The sequence below is a fragment of the Silurus aristotelis genome, assembly GCF_946808225.1.
Source record: "Silurus aristotelis genome assembly, chromosome: 16".
Taxonomy (NCBI): Eukaryota; Metazoa; Chordata; class Actinopteri; order Siluriformes; family Siluridae; genus Silurus; species Silurus aristotelis.
Window position 1 is genome coordinate 5,291,189 of NC_139589.1, and position 20,050 is coordinate 5,311,238.

Consider the following 20,050-nt stretch of genomic DNA (forward strand, 5'->3'; position numbering starts at 1 on the left):
AAACTTAAATGCTCACAATCACATAAACCACTTTAAATTGTTTACTGATTAACTGTTTACTGCCATAAGCATACCTTGTATATACACCTTTTTTCTCATTTATATCTTTATATATTCTATATTTTATATAGTTTTATACCTTATTTATCTGCCTTCTTTTTCTTGGTTTATTATTATTTTCTCCCCATTCTATTCCCTCATGCCGGACCGTCGTAAAAAGCATTTCTTCTGTCCATATAATGTATCTATACCAAGAAAGCGCAAAACTCAAATACAGAGTATTTAACTTGTGCTCTTCATTTTAAAGGCATGTGAAGGCTACTAAATCGTGTTTTTAATTCTTCTTTTGCACACATAAACTTTCAAAGGCCCATGACTGGCTGATGTCACAGTGATTGATCCAGGAGAGAGACTAAGCCATCTGTTTCACTCAGAAAGCATGTCTATTATTGCTTTCCTGACTCCTCGTCATAAATTGCCATAGATCACAACAGATTTATATTTGCAATCTCTTTATGATAAACCCAGTGCTTGGATGTTCTCCCCCAGACTGTACCATGAGACACCACAATATCATTGACATCCAGCTTTCCATCTCCACCAAAACCATTGTCACCGGCTCTTTCCTTATTATCTCCTGAACTCCTGTTTGGTGTATATTTATAGTTGGATGACTCAGATGTTCTTAAACTACACAAGATCAAAAATCTCCAGCACACTGGTTCTACTTTAAAAGTCTAGATGTCACCTAGAACCCATCCTTTTCTTCGAGCTCCATATCAGTTCTATTATCCATGCTTCCTACTTGCACCTGCATGATATTTTCTAACTAATAATATTTTCCTTTCTCTCCAGTGAAATATTTGTTCATGCCTCACACCAAAATGATTGCAACTGCATTCCTTCCGGCAATCCTCTCAATTCGGTCGGCTCAAAAAAAATCACCTGGAATGCTGATTATTACTCTTTTTTTATATCATACACACATCACTGTCAAATCTATGCAAACAAATCTATGCATGTACTTGCAATCAGCATATAATATAGGCCTTGTCAAATCAAGCACTGTGCAAAAATAATTTAATCCATACAATGTAAAGGCTGTTGGGAGGACCGAGACGGCACGCAATGAAAGCAGCGGTGTTCGAAATGATCCGCTTCTTGAATTCAGCCCACAGAGAGTCTGTGATTATTTTCAGTCTGCTAAAGAACAGTACAATTAGCACAAGCTGTGAGAAACGGTTCTCAACATTAAAGAAGACATGAAGCCTGCAAAACTATGAGTTCGAACATGAGGAAGCTACCTTTACAAGAACGCTGACTGGTGCTGAACTCACTACAGACCAGCCAGCTTCAGAAAACATTACCATGTGTTGTTTATTTTCTGTAAACTTTTACATTTTGTCTGAATTATTCATTACATTTTGTCTCTTTAGAGACAATTGGACGTGTTCCTCTTTCTGTACTGTTAAGCTGGTTTCCAACAGAATGGAGTCTTAATAACAGATCACAGTTTGACCAAACGACATACTTCTTCCAGTCCGTTGATCAGTTATATCATCGCTGAGAATAGAAGTCTTATGATCTTTAATTTGGAACAGTACATGTGTATATTTATAACTCTATGACTACAGGGAGGTGATTTACAATTGTTGGTTAAAAACACATTTGCTGAATGTTATGATTTCAGAAAATTTGCTCATAAGAACATTTAATCGGTTCTTTGGGAATCTTTCTGAATCTTCTCACAACATCACTGCCACAGGCTGTTGTCAGATCGGAGAGTTGTGAAAGGAACGTTCCAAGAACATTGTGATGCGGCATGATAAGGATTACACACAATTGTAATTTTTTTGCATTTCACCTGCTGAGTTTTTGATGTCTTAAATCGGATTGGTCAGAAGGTGTTGATGAATATATCAACACCTCTGACAATAATATCAGCTGTAATTTTCAATAGATCGCAGGTTTTCGTTGATGCACTGGTTATAATATGTTGTTTCTATAGTAACAGCTAATTCACAGGGACTTGGATGCTGCACATAATCCAAGGCTAATAATAAACAGATTTTTTTTATGCGTTTATAAATTTATAACGCTGATATGGTGAAGCTTTCTTTAATCCTCGATGAATGTTTATGTAATAAGTCTGGAGCCTCAATTTAAAGGAGTTTGTACTTTTTAGGGTTTAGTGTGACATGACAAGAAGCATTGGAGTTTTGTCTTTTTTTGTTCATGAAGAAATGATGAGAGGTTGGTGAGAGGATTGAGTGTATATAGCTGCTATAGTTAAGGAATAGAAAAAACGAACTCGCTCGCAGAATAATAATTGTCACCCTGAATGGTTAGAAAGCTTGACGTCATTTATTAATGAATAAAAAAAATTATATAATCATATATGACAAATGGTGTAAAATAAATCAAATCGAGGCATTGAAAAGGGATCTACTTCAGGGTGGTAACACTATCCTATCATTGATTGTTTTCCAATAATAGCACACCGTATTTTGTTTTAATCCACATAAGCATCATAAAACTTCAGGACAAAAAAATTGACTGAACGTTCTAAAGATGTTCCCTGTTACATGAAGAGCTCCAGCATGAAACAAGTGGCTTTTTTCAACCTTATCCTGATATTTGCTGAAGCACAAAACATATGCAGAAGAAGTGTCAGTAGATGTCTAACAGAAGGAATGTTGGTGCATCTTTATCATCCGAATGCGCTTATCTGAAACAGGTGGGCTGCTTCTATAGTGGGAGTACAGGAGCGTTTCCATGAGAACGGTGCCTCCTAAGTGCACGTAGACACTTTTGAAATGCCACAGGCTTTATGAGTAGGGGAAAAAATTTCACTAAATAGCACAATACATACTTGCATTTCAAAAAAAGAAATCCTGAGAGCTCTGGCACATGCATTACAAGCAGTTGATATCAATGGGGGTCCAGTGTACCTGTTTTAATTCGGTTAATTTGAGATCAGAGATCATTACCTGGAGAAACGGTGTTGGTCTTAACATCAGAGATTCATCTCGGGAGCTCTGGATTGGGGGGGGGGGGGTCTTCCTATAATCCTATAAATTAAGAAATGCACGTGAATGAGATGTTTCATCACAGTGAGAAATAAGAGGGTTAAGAAGGAATACATGTTAAATGCGAATGTACAACACACGCACGCACGCACACACACACGCCCACAAAGCATGTTTTTTTAAGTTTAAGCATGCCAGCTTTGTGACACGTGAATTAGCTTCCATTGCACCACACTGCATTCCGTTCAATATGATCTGGGACGTTGGCAATAACAAGGTGGCCATCGGATTTCGGGTTACTTACGGTATTCGGGATGGAGCTCGAGCGCAGCCGCTGGGGAAGCGCACAGTGAAGATCCTCCAGGTTCAGTCAGTCATCCAGTCGTTCAGCCTGCACGCAGAAACGCATCGCGGCTGCGCAACGTGTCGGCAGCGTGGTTTCCTCCAGCTTGAACGCAGCTTCACGAAAATGCACTGAAAAAACTAATGCACATCTAAAAAAAAAAAAAAAAGAAAACGTAGCTGGAGGCAGGATGACCTTTTTCGTATTTTTTTTTTTTAAGTGCGCCGTTAATGATGGTGATAGGAGCGTGAAAAAAAATCCTGAATACCAATAGAGAGCCTGCCCACGCTCCGTCTTTCTTTGGATTCTATTCAGCAGCAAAAAAAAACCTAGATATTTTGCTCACTGGTGTTGTCAGTGAAGTTGTTGAAGCTTTGGAGACACCATCACCAAAAACACATCAGTGAAGGGTTCCTTGGTCTTTACTTCTTTCTTTATTTTTTGGTGCAATAACAATAACAATGCGCTCTCCATCCAGGACTGAAGAGCAAACACGGCTTGTCTGGGATATTGAGAGAGAGAGAGAGAAAGAGAGAGAGAGAGAGAGAGAGAGAGAGAGAGAGAGAGAGAGAGAGACGCGCCAGCCAGCCAGAGGAACGCGCACTGAATGCTAAAGGTGCGCTCCTGAGAGCATCAGCCGTGCGCGCTTTCCATGATGCACTCTGGAAAACAGAACTGGATGCAAAATGGAACTTCCTAGTTCTCTCCTCTTGGCTCCACAGAGAACGCCGGTAGTCAGCAATAAAACTGCAGAGATAAGTAAAAGGATGGAACGCATTCTGGCATCGTGCTTGAGACACTCAATAATAACCACAACACATCATGATCCATTACTGAAGAAAGCAAGTCAATCGGATTGATCACAATGAAATATAAGCCAAACCCAAAAGGTTCCACAGTGACTACTAAGCTGATAATAATTAATATCTAAATTGTATAAATGGCTGGTATTCTGAATATTGCCATTGCAATCATATATTGATATAGCTCAGTGGTTTAGATGTTGGACTTCTGATTGGAAGGTTCCGAGTTTAAATCCCAGGACCACCAAACTGAAACTGCTGTGACCTTTAATAAGACCCTTAACCATTTTACATTTATGGCATTTGGCAAACGCCATTATCCAGAGCAACTTACAACTGAGCAGGGGAGGGTTATGGGTCTTGCTCAAGGACCCAACAGTGGCAGTTTGGTGGTGGTGGGATTTGAATCTGTGATCTTCCGATCCATTGTCCAATGCCTTAACCACTGAGCTACCACCATCTTAACCCTTAATTAGTTGTATGAATAAAATAATTGTAAGTTGCTCTGGTTAAGGGAGTCTGACAAATGCAGTTTGACGGAATGACATCTATAAGCCAAAAATACTATAGCATAAATATTTAATCTACAAATGAATGTAGAACAAAATGGATTTGTGAATTTTGGTCAAAATATATCACACTTTTTAAGATTTCTTCAATTCCTGGTTGGTTCCATTACAGACAATTTGTCAGTGAAACAAAAATTTTTAGGACCATGATACTGTCTGCCAAATTTGATGAAGAGAGGACAAAATGTTTAGAAGAAATAGACAAGTCGAATTGGTGGAAATTGCGTTTCTATGACATGCAGCTTTGAGGTTAACATTTAGATATAAACATATATCTAGATTTGCCCTATTGGTTGCACTGAAGGGCTTGAGTGGGGTGAACCATAATTGATGTGTATGTGTAAAAAGTGTAAAAGGACTGGGCTGCCCAAAAGGATGCCTATACACTGCCCAGTAGGATCCAAACAGGATGCATATACACTTCCCAAAAGGATCCCAAAATGATGCATACACACTGCACTGTAGGATCCCAAAAGATCGTTCGTTCGTTCATTCATTCACCTTTAGTATACGCTTTATCTTGGTCTGGGTGAAGGTTTCTCCAGAGGAATGCTGGCCATGAGGCTGGAATACGCCATTGATGAGATGCAAGGCCATCACAGGCCACCATGCAAAAAATGCATTCACACTTAGGGGCAATTTAGCAATTTAACACAATATAAGGATCAAACTGAAACTCTTGGATCTGAGAAGGACTAATGACACAATACTGCACCACTATGCCCTCAGTTTATCCTTTGTGCCAACCCAAATAATGGCCTCGGGTCTATTTGTAGGAAAACCATTAAACCCCAGAATTAATCCTGGGTAGAGAAAGTATACAGAGAAATTATACCTAAAGGAAAGTACAGATAATGTGTCAAAATGTTAACGTATTTAGCCAGAAAATGGATTGAAATTAAAGTAAAAGCAAAGATTTGCTACTTTTAAATATACTCCTGCAAAATAACATGGTAAGTGTAGCGAAATAACATGGTAAATGACAGGTAAACGTGTTTAACCTTTTTTAATGCATTAAACTGCCATTTCAGTTTGACATTTTTATTCAGTATAAACAAATGAATGATTTTATCACCACAAGTCCATTATCAGATTAGACCAGGACACTCTTGAGTTTCTGGTGTAGAGTATTGTGACATCCCTTAAAAAATAATTCAATGCTGTAAAAAGAGTTGAATAATCCTATTTTCATGTAAATAAAATAGATAACTTCTAGGAGATCATTTTCAATAATGAAATCTCTGTAAGATTGCTGGTCCTGTGCATGTCTAATGCTGTGCATTTTAATAATGATTAAATAAGATATATCATAAACAATTCAGAATATCATGTTGCTGGAATCAATGCTAGTCTAATCTACTAAACCTACAAACCTGATAACTTAAATATACTACATTTTTATGTTGTTTTTTTAAAATCGACTGAGTTTGTTTTTTTCGTAGACGTCAACGGAGACAGAACATTGACACATTTTTATTAAGGGTCGTATTCAAACATACATAAAGAGCTATAGTGCTAAGTACATTTAGACTATATATACTGGTAATATGTGATTCTTGTTAAAACTATTACCTCAGAGTTGGAGGCAAAGGATTGTATAGATTGTCATCAAATGCTTTGGCAATAATATACCTTTATTCGTCCCACAGTGGGGAAATTTCTTTGTTACAGCAGCAAAGGAAAAAAATAAAAAATATATGCAAATATATAAAAAAAGAATATACTGTATACTATAATATACAGTATATACACAGTACAATGTATACATACAAATAAGGGGGAAAAAAGTAGGTATTGCAGGTAGTATTGCACACAGGTGGTATTTAGAGCTTTGACCTTAACCCTACTGAACAGCTTTAGGATGAATAGATCATCTTCTTAGAAGTGGATGTTATTAAAAAGCAGATAGGGATTACATGAGGAATGGGGTTTTCAAAAAGCACATACAAATCTTATGGTTGTGTCCAAAAACCTTTGTTCATATAGTGAATTTTGACAGAATGAGAATGTGCAGTTGGGTTGTCAAAGAAAAAATTTGAATAAGGGCGTAAATTTCTAGTTTTGATTACCTTTGTTGGATGATGAGTTGAAATTAATGGATGCTCAACTAAACCTTTGAGATTTGTAAATGTCCAAATGTTTTCATTCTTGGAAATTTAATTAAGTGTACAACTAGTCAATTTTATTACCGTAAAATCGATTACAGTAAAATAGAAAGTTAATATTTGCTTTAGTCTGTACTCATCTTTCATCTTCAACAACAGGCGGTCATGCATCACTGTACCATGTTCTGGGCTGCTGAGGTTCTCAGAAGTCTGATAGTTTTAGTAATAGCAACACCATAGAGCCATCGTTAGGCCCTTAAGTAAGGCCATTAATCCCCTGTGCTCCAAAGATGCCATACCATGCCTGACACTGTATCCTATTCTTCTTTCTATCTAACAAATATTCTCGACAAAATCTCTCCTCTGACTGAAAAAGCCAAACAAGGCTTATGGTTTGATGGTGACAAAATAAATGTGGCTTGGTGCTACAGAAAAAAAAAGAGTTTAATCTAAGAGCTTACTTTTAGCACACACTCAGGTTTTCAAGGCTTTAAAAGGATTGGAATATCATTAAAGTATTAAAAAGTTCCTATGTGGGTAAGAATGATAAAGTTTGTCATGACCTGTAAACTCTTCCTAAGGTTACAGAGGAGTCAACCATGAATAAACATACTTCAGTCTAATATATAGCCTGTATTTTCAATATGTAATTTCATTCTTTCCTGTTTTTTTATAAATAAAACATTGTGTAATCCAGTATATTGGGTTTAATTTGAAACAGTGTCAATGAGGAATACAATTCCATAAAGATCTAACATGTACTGGTAATCCAGCTAGGAATCACAACATTTTTATAGAATATGAGAATAATACATCATCAAAAACCAACGTAATTTTACAAATATCTTCTTCTTCTTTCGGCTGCTCCCAATAGGGGGCGCCACAGCGGATCATCCGTCTCCATACCCCACTGTCCTCTACATCTGCCTCTTTCAACCTAACTACTGCAGGTCTTCGCTCACCACATCCATGAACCTCCTCCTTGGTCTTCCTCTTTCCTGGTGGCTCCATCCTCAGCATTCTCCTACCAATATACCTCATGTCCCTCCTCTGCACATGTCCAAACCATCTCAATCTCACCTCCCTCACCTTGTCACCAAAACGTCCACTGTCCCTCTAATAAACTCATTTTTAAATAATTTTTACAAATATATTATATCTAATACCTAATAATCATACAAATATTTAAATATCTAATATATATTCTGCTTGGTTATGATGTCAGGTTAAAATGCAACAATCTTGCAGTTTCTAAATTATAAAACACTGTCAAACAATGAACTAAAACGATCTAATAAAATCATAAATTCAGTATATTTAGAATGAAAGAACTCAATAAATAATTAAAATAACTAAATAATTTAGTTACATTTATTTCAGTCTGGTCTCTTGTGTAAAGAATTTATTTCTATTTAAACTGATGAAACACTTCAGAATCCAGAAATCCTGTTTTAGATTTAGTGGGTTTGGTTCCACTGGTCCACTGGTACTTATACCTGCCTTATACATATATTCTACAAGGATGAGTTATCGCATTCATTCCTCACTTGAAAATCGTTCCAATTTAATTCATATAAAAGTTTAAGATGGTAAAGGTTAGAATTAAGAGCAGATTTAGCATTTATACTATTTACATCAATGGCAGACAGTCAAACAAAATCCAGTTCCATTGCACTCGCTTGTTATAGTTTTCTAAGGAGATAAATTTGTCAGGAATTTTCCCCCGTGCCACTACAGCTTGTGTAACCTCACTGTTTTGAGGCTCATCAGCATGTCTTGTGCAAAATACTTTGAGTCCATGCTGGTTTATTTTCTTTCTTTTTGCAGTTGCCTTTTCTGAAATCTGCATCTGCTTCCAGGCTTATTTTAAATGAACAGTTAAGCTGTTTGCTGTCATGCCTAAAAGAGTCAAATTATTTTCAGAATCAATCAGAATCATTTGGACTGTGGTTTGCCAGGTTGTTAGCTGGTGCAACTTAAGAAGCGGTCAAGTAATTGATTTGGGCACAACCAATATTTTGGTTCGATCTCTTATTGATTTATTCCGACTTATTCAGGCGGCTGTTTTATTGCCATCGGAACTTTGTTGGTCCACATTTTCAGGGATTCTGTCCTCCATTTTGAGTGACAATGCATATTTAGTTCCATAAGGTTTAAATAAAAATTTATATGTATAGAAAAAGAAGACAATTCTTATTTCACTCAAATCTAAAGTGGAATCTCTGCAAAAAGAGAAAACCATTTAGTCAGGCTGTAAAATAAATTGCTTATATTAGACTCTTAGATAATGATCTAATTATTGGTCATAGAGTGAGAGAATGTGAGCCATTATAAAAAAAAAAAAACCCTCACAGGTTCCTTAATGTTACAACACAGAAGCATTCACCACTCATTCACCAACAGTGACACAGCCATGCATGCTAAACTCACCGTGCTCTTTTGTGGTACGGATGGTTTACTATCACTTTTTTTTAGCAACGTTAGTCAATTCTGGGGCTTTTGTCTGCACACGTATGCAGAAAAGGGTAGAGAACTTTGCTGTGAGTGTGTTACACAGCTCTGTGATGCAGTATAAACAGCGTTTTAAGAAGATGCTGTAGGCTCAACGTGTCTTGAAGGAAACGTTTGATAAACTTCATGCTATCCAAGCTTTTGTAGGGAAGAACTGTTTTTTGTGAGAGAAAATTACGTTATTATTATTAATAATCATCATCATTATCACTAACTTTCTTTCGGCTTCTATCATTAGGGGTCGCCACAGCGGATCATCTGTATTCATGATTTGGCACATTTTTTTGGTACATAATTTGGCACATGTTTTTACGCTTGATGCCCTTCCTAACGCAACCCTCCCCATTTATCCGGCCCTGGGACCGGCACTAAGAGTGCACTGGCTTGTGCAACCCTAATGGCTGGGGTTGGTTCCCTGACCAGGGATCAAACCCGGGCCGCAGTGGTGAGAGCGCCGCATCCTAACCACTAGACCACCTATCATCATCATTATCACTATAATCATCAAAAGATATAATTTGGCATATACTTACTACACTATATAGATTTCTAGCTATAGATGACTTGATACAGAGCTCAACCATAACCCCTACTGAACACCTTTGTAATAAGCACAAATCTCCATAAACAAACTCCAAAGTCTAAGAGAACATAGTGGGAACTAGTGGGAACATCTTCCCAGAAGAATGGAGGATATTATAACAGCAAATGGGGACTAAATGTGAAATGGGATGTTCAAAAAGCACATGCTTGGGTACAGTACAGTACAGTTGGGCGTCCATAAACCTTTGTCCATAAAGTTTACATAGATTCAGGATATAAATGCATTACTTTTAATCCTGGAATTTATTTCTAAAGCCAGATGTGATGTATAAAAATGAATAAAAATTTAGTTCTTAAAAAAAAAATCACAGCACACTTTTAATTAAATTTAAATAACTAATATTTTACTAAATATCACATTCTAACTACACATAGCTGATTATCATGTCAAGAATTGTTGTACTTATTTGTTAATATTGAGTTTATTTCGATCACTCCACTGAAGCATTCCTGCAGTCTCATCAATAGATCTGTGTGTGTGTTTGAGTCACAAGGGAGCATGACATATAATCAATCGTACTCATGGTGGGAATTTGTCATCTGTAATAGATCATTTACAATCATTCCAAATCAAATTCCTTTATGACATAACACAGGGATTCCAGAAAATGCAAAAACAATGTGTTTATTTTACACACTCCTACATTACAGGCATAACAGTGACATGGTTTGAAGGAGAAATGTAATGAAATATTCTTTATACTGCTCAAAAGATAGCCCTTTAAAAGAAGGTTCTGTATTGTTTCGAACTTGTTTTGATTGTCGCTTGGTGTGTATCTACTTATCACCGACATACATTTCAGCATCAGTTCAGCAGCCAGCACATTTTGAGAGGAATAAATGATGGAAGAAACTCCTGACTCGAACTCGCCACAACCCCCGTGGCTTTAAAGTAGTTGAAAAGGTTTAATTATGATAATTTTATAAATATAATAGATATTATTAAGACATTTAGCTGGTTCGCTTTATAATATAATGATGAACATAAATATAATAATATAAAATAATAATAATAACAGCAATAAAAGTCATAGTAATAGTTAGGCAGGTGTACACAGTGTGCAAAAAATCAGCCAGAGAAAACTCATGTGCAGGTGCATCATGCACTGTGCGAAATTCAATTAATCAGTGTTTGATTAATTAATATCATTCTATTAATAGATCGGTGCGCTGAGAGTAACATTCGAGACTTTTCACATGAACTGAGTTGATTAGGCGAAGAGTCATGTCACAAAAATTACAATCGGAATATTTTAGCCGTAACAAATCATAGTTCTTTGGATATTTTTGCACTTTACCCAAGTGAAAGTTTAAAGAGAGCACTTTTAACACGTTTAACTTTGCATGCTTTCTGTACATCGTCCACCACTGGCCTTGTAGTTCCAGTCAAGGAATTCTCAAGGTTACAGTATCCAAAGATATCCAATACAACTTACAGTATTGTGGCAAAATTTTGGAAAGAACCATGGTCTGTGTTGATTTTGGCTGTATGTTTCATGAGGTTTTTAATCCCTGGTGCACTTTTTTTTATCAGGTAGAACCAATATTACAGATATTAAACGTGTGAATAATTGTAGACCACTCAAAGTGGTTAAAGGTGCTTTGTCTCCATCTAGAGGTGAAAAGGAGCATTGTATTTCTCGAAATTTCTCCACAGACTTCTTACAGGCTTAGAATAATTTCCTCTAGCAGCCAGTATCCATAATCACTAGGAAGAAAATGGACCTAAGAGGGTTTTAGCGGTGCAAATTTGCCATTTCGCATAAGAAAACACCATCGTGAATGTTTTAAGAAATGAAACAAACCGTCTTTACTGCATTTTTTCTGTATTCTTTCCCTCCTCTTTGTGTGTTTTATAACCTCAGGAAGTAAACAAGTGGCAGGACTTCGCACGCTGTCTACCGCAACAGTGACGTCTGCTAGAATAGCCATGAAAAAAAAAATAGCCTAGCAGCGGGCTCTGATTGGCTGTGCTAGAGCGCCTAGTCGCCCCTGATTGGCTGAGCCGGAAAGCCTCGTTGCATGTGATTGGCCAGGATGTGAAACTGTACACTACTGTACACAGACAACAACAATAAAGCCGTGATGATATGAGATCATACACACGCCGTTTCAAAAAAGATAAGACAGGAGGAGGCGAGGAACCGGACAATGAGACCGCTGAAGACAATCACTTGGACTGGATGTCTCCTAACGTGCTGTGGGTTTGCTCTTTATTCCCATTCGGTGATGTGAAGAGTAAAACAGGGAGAGAGACTGTGTGTGTGTGTGTGTGTGTGTGTGTGTGTGTGTGTGTGTGAACCTCGCTGATTAATTTAGGCATGGTGCCTTTTGTTATTTGGGTGTGTCTCGGGCCATGAGCAATCAATACCTTCTGAAACTGAGGAAAGCCCATTTTCATTCCGAAAAGGAAGGATACACACAAGTAATAAACACAAGAATAGGGAGTGAAGAAGGAGCAACGATTCTGAATCACTTCTTCAACAAGAATTCATCAAGAATTACAGGTGACTTGTAACACCCCCCCCCCCCCCCCCCAACATTACCATGTCAACCTACAAGCTTGCATGAAGATGCCGGACATTACTGTTCCTGCACTGACTCATTGTTCTATACTGTAATACTGTTCAGTAGATGACTTGACTAACAGGTGAACCTGTGATCATTCATTGCTACCAGCTTTCACAATGGGTGAGACGCCACACAGTGTAAGAGGAGAAACCGATCCTTTGGATGACGACGAATCAAGATGGTCAGAGAAGACCGGGAATATTGATCCACCAAGTAAGTGCTCACCAATGATATGAGGTTTGGATATTTATGAAGATTAGATAAAAATTTGAAAGTGGTCTGTCTGTCTGTCTGTCTGTCTGTCTGTTCTATCTATCTATCTATCTATCTATCTATCTATCTATCTATCTATCTATCTATCTATCTATCCATCTATCCATCTATCTATCTATCTATCTATCTATCTATCACCTTCCTACCTACCTACCTACTGTTGACCTCGTGAAGAACATCTGCAGAATAACAAGTGTACACATTATCCATCGCTGGTGCACTTTCCAATCCAAACTACTTAATACTATAAGAAATGTAAAAAGCATGTACCAGCTTGGTAGAATTCCCTAATCTAATTCCCTTTCTCCGATATTGCTATCTTAGATTCTTTATTAATATTAAAACTAATTGACATGATTTGTTTGGCTGACATCCTGATCAGCTGAGTAATCAAATGGTTACTTGTCTTTTTTTGGCAAGTGATTTTCTGAGGATCAGTGTCTTAATTAATTAAGTATTTCATTTAATTAAGTAATTCATTTAAAAAATCCAGCTGCTAAAGAATTATTAGTAATAGATGTTCTAATATAAATGAAACCTGTTGTATAAGAGAGATATACAACATATATATATATATATATATATATATATATATATATATATATATATATATATATATATATATATATATATATTTTTTTTTTTTTTTATAATTTTTTTTTAAAGCTAAGATAACAATTATGGATGTTTTACTAATCCCTTGCTCACTCTGTTGTTGTATCAGGGGTCGGAGGTCGAGTGCGGCTCTATTCTGAGTCCCAGGTACACACAGTGAGCCGCTGGGAAGACGCCGAGCTCCAGGATGGAACTGCGGCTGAAGAGACTTCAGATGGAGCGCCATTCCGAGGCCGATCCCAGTCCGCTCCCGCCGCACTGTGGAAAGCTAAGAAGTATGGACGACAGCTGAGGAGGATGAGCGATGAATTCGACACCTGGCTGGACAGAGGGGTGAGTTTTGATTCAAATGATTTTAAGGTTATATTGACGATGCGTGACTTAATGTACAGAATGAACACTGTGAGCAAATAAAGATATGTACTGCACTCATACGACCAGCTGAAGGTTCGTCTGAGCAAAGCTGTGTGTTTTGACCCTGTGTGTTTATTTATTTCTAATATCTGGATGTTGCCAGGATTTACGGCGAGTAAACAGTCCTGGAAAGGGGTCACAGAAGCAACCAAACCGTGGGTGGTTCTCCTTCATCTGGGGTTCGAGAGAAGAGGAGGGAAGAGAATAAAATTTCCACAAAGTTAAAACGGAGAGAAAAGTGAAGCAACAATCATCACGACAAAGGCTGGTCATGTGTCGTCACCGATATGGCCTTTTTTCAATCAAAGTGCTCGATCAAACCTGTATAGATTAAAAGAAAAAAAGAAGATCAGTGAAAAATAGAAGAAAGGTGCTAAAGCATTCAACCACTGCAATACATGATAAATACTTTTAAGCAGATTTGACAATCTGATTTGACAATCTGTGATATTTATGGACAATCTCACATCTACTGATCAATTCAACCCCTAAATATCTATGAATTATTTATTAAATGGTACCCTTTAAAATGAATATTTGGTAAGAAATGTGATATATTGTTCTATGATGTCTTTTACAAATAAATAAATATATATATATAGATCTATATGTTAAGTTTTAAACATTTGTCTTATGGAAGATTTTAAAGGATTTTGATGGTGAAATGTACGTATAATCCATGGACTCAAAAAAAAAAAATCGTGTGTAGTGCTGGTTTAAGAATTATGCGGGTATTGGTCTAATTCAGTCAGGTCCGGCTCAGGGTTTTCTTTTATCAAGACGTTTGCTGTTGCTTTTTGTACCGTTTCCATTTCCAGTGTAAAACATCAATTGGAGACCTGAGTGCATAATGTGTTTGAAATGTTTGGATTTCATGCCTTTTAATGTACATATTTTCCTAATGGAAGAACTGATGGTTTGTCTTCAGCCTTTTATACACACACAGCACTGGACTTTAGCAGCTTGGGTTACATTGCTTTGTATGCAAAAGAACAGAGAGTTTCTGCCAAACCTGTGGTTAAGCAAATCATCACAGACGGACAACCCGAATGCTGCGTAAGCTGGTCTTGATTCTAGGCGTTTTGGTGATGCCTTACTTGAAACGTGTTTCAATTTGTCTTTTTCACAAGCTCTTGGTAAGAATTTATACGGCATTTCATATATTGTGATGGAACTGTTTGTATAATGGTTTGTTCTGCTTGTATTATTGGTTTAATCAATTATTTGTGATCAAATCAAATAAAATTTGGAATTCGGTATTCATTTCAATTATTTCCTCATTTTTAGAAGACTTTTAACAATAGACGTTGTCTCAAAGCAGCTTTACAGAGATAAACCAGTTAAAAAAAGTTGTATAAAAGAGTGTACAAGTGTTAAGTGCCTATGAGTTTGTCTCTAAGGAGCGAGTCGGTGGCGTCTGTGGAAAGAAAAACTCCCAGAGATCGCATGAGGAAAAAGCCTTGAGAGGAACCAGACTCAAAAGGGAACTCATTACAGTTCCATCATTGTTGAGGTGCAGTTATAGGTGCTTAAATGCAAAACTGTTTATGCAACATGTGGTCCTGAACCATCGTAGGAGACTGTTGCTATTAATTACGTTCCAAAACCAACCTCAAAGTTTTTCAGATGCTCAGTAATTTTATGGATCTTTAGGATATTGATGTGGATCTTACATTTCAGTGCTGATGTTAGTTCTCACTCTCCAGTGTTCTGTATTGTTTAAAGACTATAATCACACTTTTATGTCACCCAAATGAGGATGGGTTCCCCACCTTTTGTGTCTGGTTCCTCTCAAGGTTTCTTCCTCATAACATCTAAGGGAGTTTTTCCTTGCCAGTCGCCATGGCTGCTCATCAGGGATAAACACACACCATCCACCTTAACTGTGAATTTCTGTAAAGCTGTTTTGAGACAATGTCTGTTGTGAAAAGCGCTACAGCAATAAACTTGACTTGGAAGCATCCCCAGCTGCACAGAGTGTCTTAAGTTGAAGAAAACTCCATGCAGAGGTAGGGCATGAATTCTGCAGATCAGAAGAGCCGAAAACGACGGGAACACTGGTCTCTGGTACCTCAGGAGCATGTTTTACTCGACAAAGAGGGAGAGAGAGATAGAAAGATATATAATATATACATACAGTATCTTACAAAAGTAAGTACACCCCTCACATTTCATCAACCATTTTAATATATCTTCTCAAGGAACAATACTATAGAAATGAAAAGTATAGTATTGTCCCTTGAGAAGATATACTAAAATGGTTGCTGAAATTTGAGGGGTGTACTCACTTTTGAGATACTGCATATGTTGATATATGTTCCTAAAAGTTTTTTATTTGACCAGGTATCAGCCACTTTGTGATTTTAAACCTCTTTAAAAGACGTACATTTGAAACAAGCACAATCCATATGAAAGACACGTTTAAACTGGGCTTAGGCATATCAGACAGATTTAAACTTTGAATCGTTTCTCAAATACAGAAATTTGTTTTTATTACAAATGCATTATTTAATACAGGTTGAATCTCTTGTACAATGTCTAGTTCCACAGTTTAGGGCACAAAGTCTCAGCATTTCATTTTCGCTCAACTCAAAGTCGAAGATCTTGCTGTTTTGTTGAACTAGTGGCGGCTGTGACGAGCGAGGCAGCACAGAGATGTCCTGCTGAACGGCCCACCGGAGTAACACCTGAGCTGGAGTTCGTCCACAGCTTTCAGCAATGTCCTTCACCTCTGGGTCCTTCAGAAGTGCGCCTTTTCCGAGAGAGGAGTACGCTTGGAAGTGAATGCCTGCCTCTTTGCATATGTCCCTTAGTTGTTTTTGAACAAGTTTCGGGTGACACTCCATCTGCAGCACTGCTGGAGGCATGCGGCAGCTTTCTAGCAGATCTAAAAGATGTCTTGTGGTGTAATTCGAGACCCCAATGGCCTTGAACTTCTTACTATCATAGAGTTCCTCAAGGACACTCCAGCTCTGCAAGCGATACCTGGCATGAAGAGTATCTGCTGGATCTAAACCCAAAACTCCTGGCCAGTGCACCAGATACAAGTCTATGTATTCACAACCCAGCTGTTGCAGACTTCTCAAGCAGCCTTCTTTTGCTCTGGGACCATGTGATTCCGGTCCAAGCTTGCTGATGAGGAACACATCTGAACGTGCAAGGCCATGCTTGGGCAGGAGTTCCCTAATGACTTGCCCTAGATGACCTTCATTCCCATATGCTGCAGCAGTGTCAAAGGCACGATATCCGGCATCAAGAGCAGCACTGACGGACATGTACAGCTCTTCATAAGTGTGCAGCTTGTATGTGCCTAGACCCAAGAGAGGAAGCTGTGTTCCAGAGTTGAGAGTAACTGCATTCATCTGAGAAAAAAAAAAACTTTCGTCAAGCGAGACAAAAACAATAAAGTTACAACTTTATTTTCATTTACAACGCTGCCAGAAATGTGTCACTGCTGTGACAGGGAGAGGTGTTCTAGCAAAGTGATCCAGCCTTCCTCCCTTTCGTCCTTCTGTCTGTCTATCCTTTTTTCCAGTTTCATTTATGGCAGGTGCAGATGCCCTCCAGACCAACTTTCAGTAGTGCTTTAAAGACTATCAGTAGGAAGTGTTGCTGGTTCTTTAGGTTCATTCGTTTATTCATTCCTTTCTAAATTCTGTCTAACTGTTTGTCTGTCCATCCCTCTTTCCTTCCTTTCTCAATTCTCCATCTAACTGTCCGTCTGTCCATCCCTCTTTCCTTCCTTTCTTAATTCTCCATCTAACTGTCCGTCTGTCCATCCCTACTTTCTTAATTCTCTGTCTGACTGTACATCTGTCCTTCCTTCCTTTCTTAATTCTCTGTCTGACTGTACATCTGTCCTTCCTTCCTTTCTTAATTCTCTGTCTGACTGTACATCTGTCCTTCCTTCCTTTCTTAATTCTCTGTCTGGCTGTACATCTGTCCTTCCTTCCTTTCTTAATCACTAGTTCCTAAAGAAACTAACGTTGCATGCCAAGAACATTTTTCAATAATAATAAAGTGAAACATCTGTACGTTTATACACTGATCAGGAATAACATTATGCCTGGTAAAGTGAATAACACTGATCATCTCTTCATCATGGCACCTTTTAGTAGGTTGGATTTATTAGGCAGCAACATTTTTTTCTCAAAGTTGACGTGTTAGAAGCAGGAAAAATGGGGAAGCGTAAGGATTTGAGCGAGGCTTGCCGAGGGCCTAATTGTGATGTCTAGACTGTTTTTGTGTGGTTTTCCTGGTCTGCAGTGGTCAGTATCTATTAAAGGTGCTCCAAGGAAGGAACATTGGTGAACCGGCGACAGGCTCATGGGCAGCCGAGGCTCATTGATGCATTTGGGGAGCGAAGGCTGGTGCATGTGGTCCGATCCATCAGACGAGTTACTGAAATTACTGTACAAGTTAATGCTGTTAATGTCTGACAGGTCAGGACTGTTTTTTGGCAGCAACATAGAGACCAACACAATATTAGGCAGGTGGTCTGTCAAAAATCATAAAAGAGCAGGTTTTTCCAAACATTTGACATCCACTGTATTTGCTTTTAAATGTACTTGATATAATAAATAAAAATACTGATGTATTTGAACTATATTTAAATAATAATATGGTTCCTACGCACAACTTTGTATGTATAGTTTAATATGTTATAGTCTCACGACAGGTTGTAATTTATTCTAACTATTGGATTGACTTCAGGGTAGAGACGGACGCCATGCTTTTCTGTAATAAAGTGAGATAAAAGTGACGTTCTGCTTTGAAATTAAACGTTATAAAACAAGAAGTTGAAGATAATTAAAAATGTATAGCTATAGTAACGAACCAACATTTTTCTAATTAGCATTTATCAATTACAATAATCAAAACCATCATAAATACTCACTTGTATTAAGACTTACTTTATAATACCGCTTCACTTTTCAAACCATTCACCAACTTCCGTTGAACAACTTCCGGCTGCTTAATTGCACCGCGTCCTTCAGCCACAGGGGGCGCTCACTATCATTTATGATTAATAATGGTTGGGGAAATTATCAATCAATATTTTTTATTAGAACAAGCAAACCAACTAGACAGCTCTCATTTTCGTTTCCTGCCCTAACAAACCACTTCATCCACAGATCTGTTGATTAGTTGGCTTAGATGTATTGAAGGTGGTACAAGAATAACAGTGAACTGTGCAAGACAGGAGATTCTCAAATGTCTGGATTGGGATGTGCCACTGTTTTTTTAAACTTTTATACAGCATCAAAAGCCAATCCATTCATCATCAGTAGCAGGTTTATCCTGAGAATATCCATAGAGAGGTGGAATCGGAAGGTCATGAGTTAAAAATTCCAGCACCAACAAGTGCTGGGTCTATGACCAAGGCCCCATAACTATCACTTGCTCAGCTGTATAAGTGAGATAACTGTAAACTGCTCTGGATAAGGGCTTTTGCCAAAATGCTGTAAAAATGCATGCCAGATTATGATTTAAAACAGACAATCAACAATAATAGATGTTTAGGTAAGGAGGTATGAAACCAGAGCAAGGTCATGAAGAGAACATGGAAAAAATCTGATTATAAACCCATCTTAAGATCAAACAAGTAACCTTGTAGCTGAACAGCCTCCAATGTTTTATTTATTTTTTTATGACTCCCTTATGCTCAGCGAAGCCATTTATCTGAACATGCACCAATATTTCTGTTTATGTTTTTTTTAGCATTTCTTTTCCATGCATTAAACTACAAGATCTGTCAGAGACACAGGACATCCATCATTATGTAATAATGCAGAAGACACCCAGAATATAATAATAGATTTGTCTTTATTCACGATTCATACAGACACAAGAGACAAGAGACATGTTTGTTAAAGACATGATTAACAGAGGAACAAATATATATATATATATATATATATATATATATATATATATATATATATATATATATATATATATATATATATATATATATATATATATATATATAGTGCAATTAATAATTTTTTAAATAATACTGACCTTAAATTAAATTCAAATTTGCCAATTTATATAACATTTCTACAAAATCATCATGATTTGCATGGCACTGCTTGAGTACACCAAGGCCATACTGAGATAATGCCTTTGTAACTATGTGGGGGACATCCTTACTATAAAACACAGTGCCTTCCCTGATTCTAAACCAGGCATCATAAATTATGCAGTTTCT

The 20,050-nt window shown here is 37.4% G+C and overlaps 3 protein-coding genes across 6 annotated transcripts in view; 1 reads left to right on the forward strand and 2 right to left on the reverse strand.

The window, feature by feature from the left end:
• slc8a4a (solute carrier family 8 member 4a) overlaps positions 1-3,851 on the reverse strand; it is a 93,069-nt gene extending 89,218 nt beyond the window's left edge. The window contains exons 1-2 of one of the 3 annotated variants that reach the window (XM_083564521.1): positions 3,334-3,851; positions 2,991-3,071 (exon numbers count right to left, since the gene is read on the reverse strand). The gene's annotated coding sequence lies outside the window, so the exon portion shown is untranslated. The other 2 variants (XM_083564524.1, XM_083564523.1) reach the window with 2 other exon arrangements.
• An 8,151-nt stretch (positions 3,852-12,002) lies between these two features.
• bada (BCL2 associated agonist of cell death a) lies at positions 12,003-15,092 on the forward strand. The gene is made up of 4 exons (XM_083563570.1): positions 12,003-12,470; positions 12,643-12,747; positions 13,532-13,755; positions 13,940-15,092. The coding sequence occupies exons 1-4, from the start codon at positions 12,320-12,322 to the stop codon at positions 14,042-14,044; spliced, it is 585 nt and encodes a 194-aa protein (XP_083419696.1). The 5' UTR covers positions 12,003-12,319; the 3' UTR covers positions 14,045-15,092.
• A 1,210-nt stretch (positions 15,093-16,302) lies between these two features.
• Positions 16,303-19,466, reverse strand: LOC310739049 (putative oxidoreductase YtbE). 2 transcript variants are annotated; one of them, XM_083564650.1, is made up of 2 exons: positions 18,750-19,466; positions 16,303-17,198 (listed from the first exon to the last, which is right to left on the reverse strand). In XM_083564650.1, exon 2 carries the CDS (start codon positions 17,196-17,198, stop codon positions 16,341-16,343), a length of 858 nt encoding a protein of 285 aa, XP_083420776.1. In that variant the 5' UTR covers positions 18,750-19,466; the 3' UTR covers positions 16,303-16,340. The 2 variants fall into 2 exon arrangements, with proteins under 2 accessions (XP_083420776.1, XP_083420775.1); XM_083564649.1 differs by having other exon boundaries at positions 18,734-19,466.
• Positions 19,467-20,050: the final 584 nt, after the last annotated feature.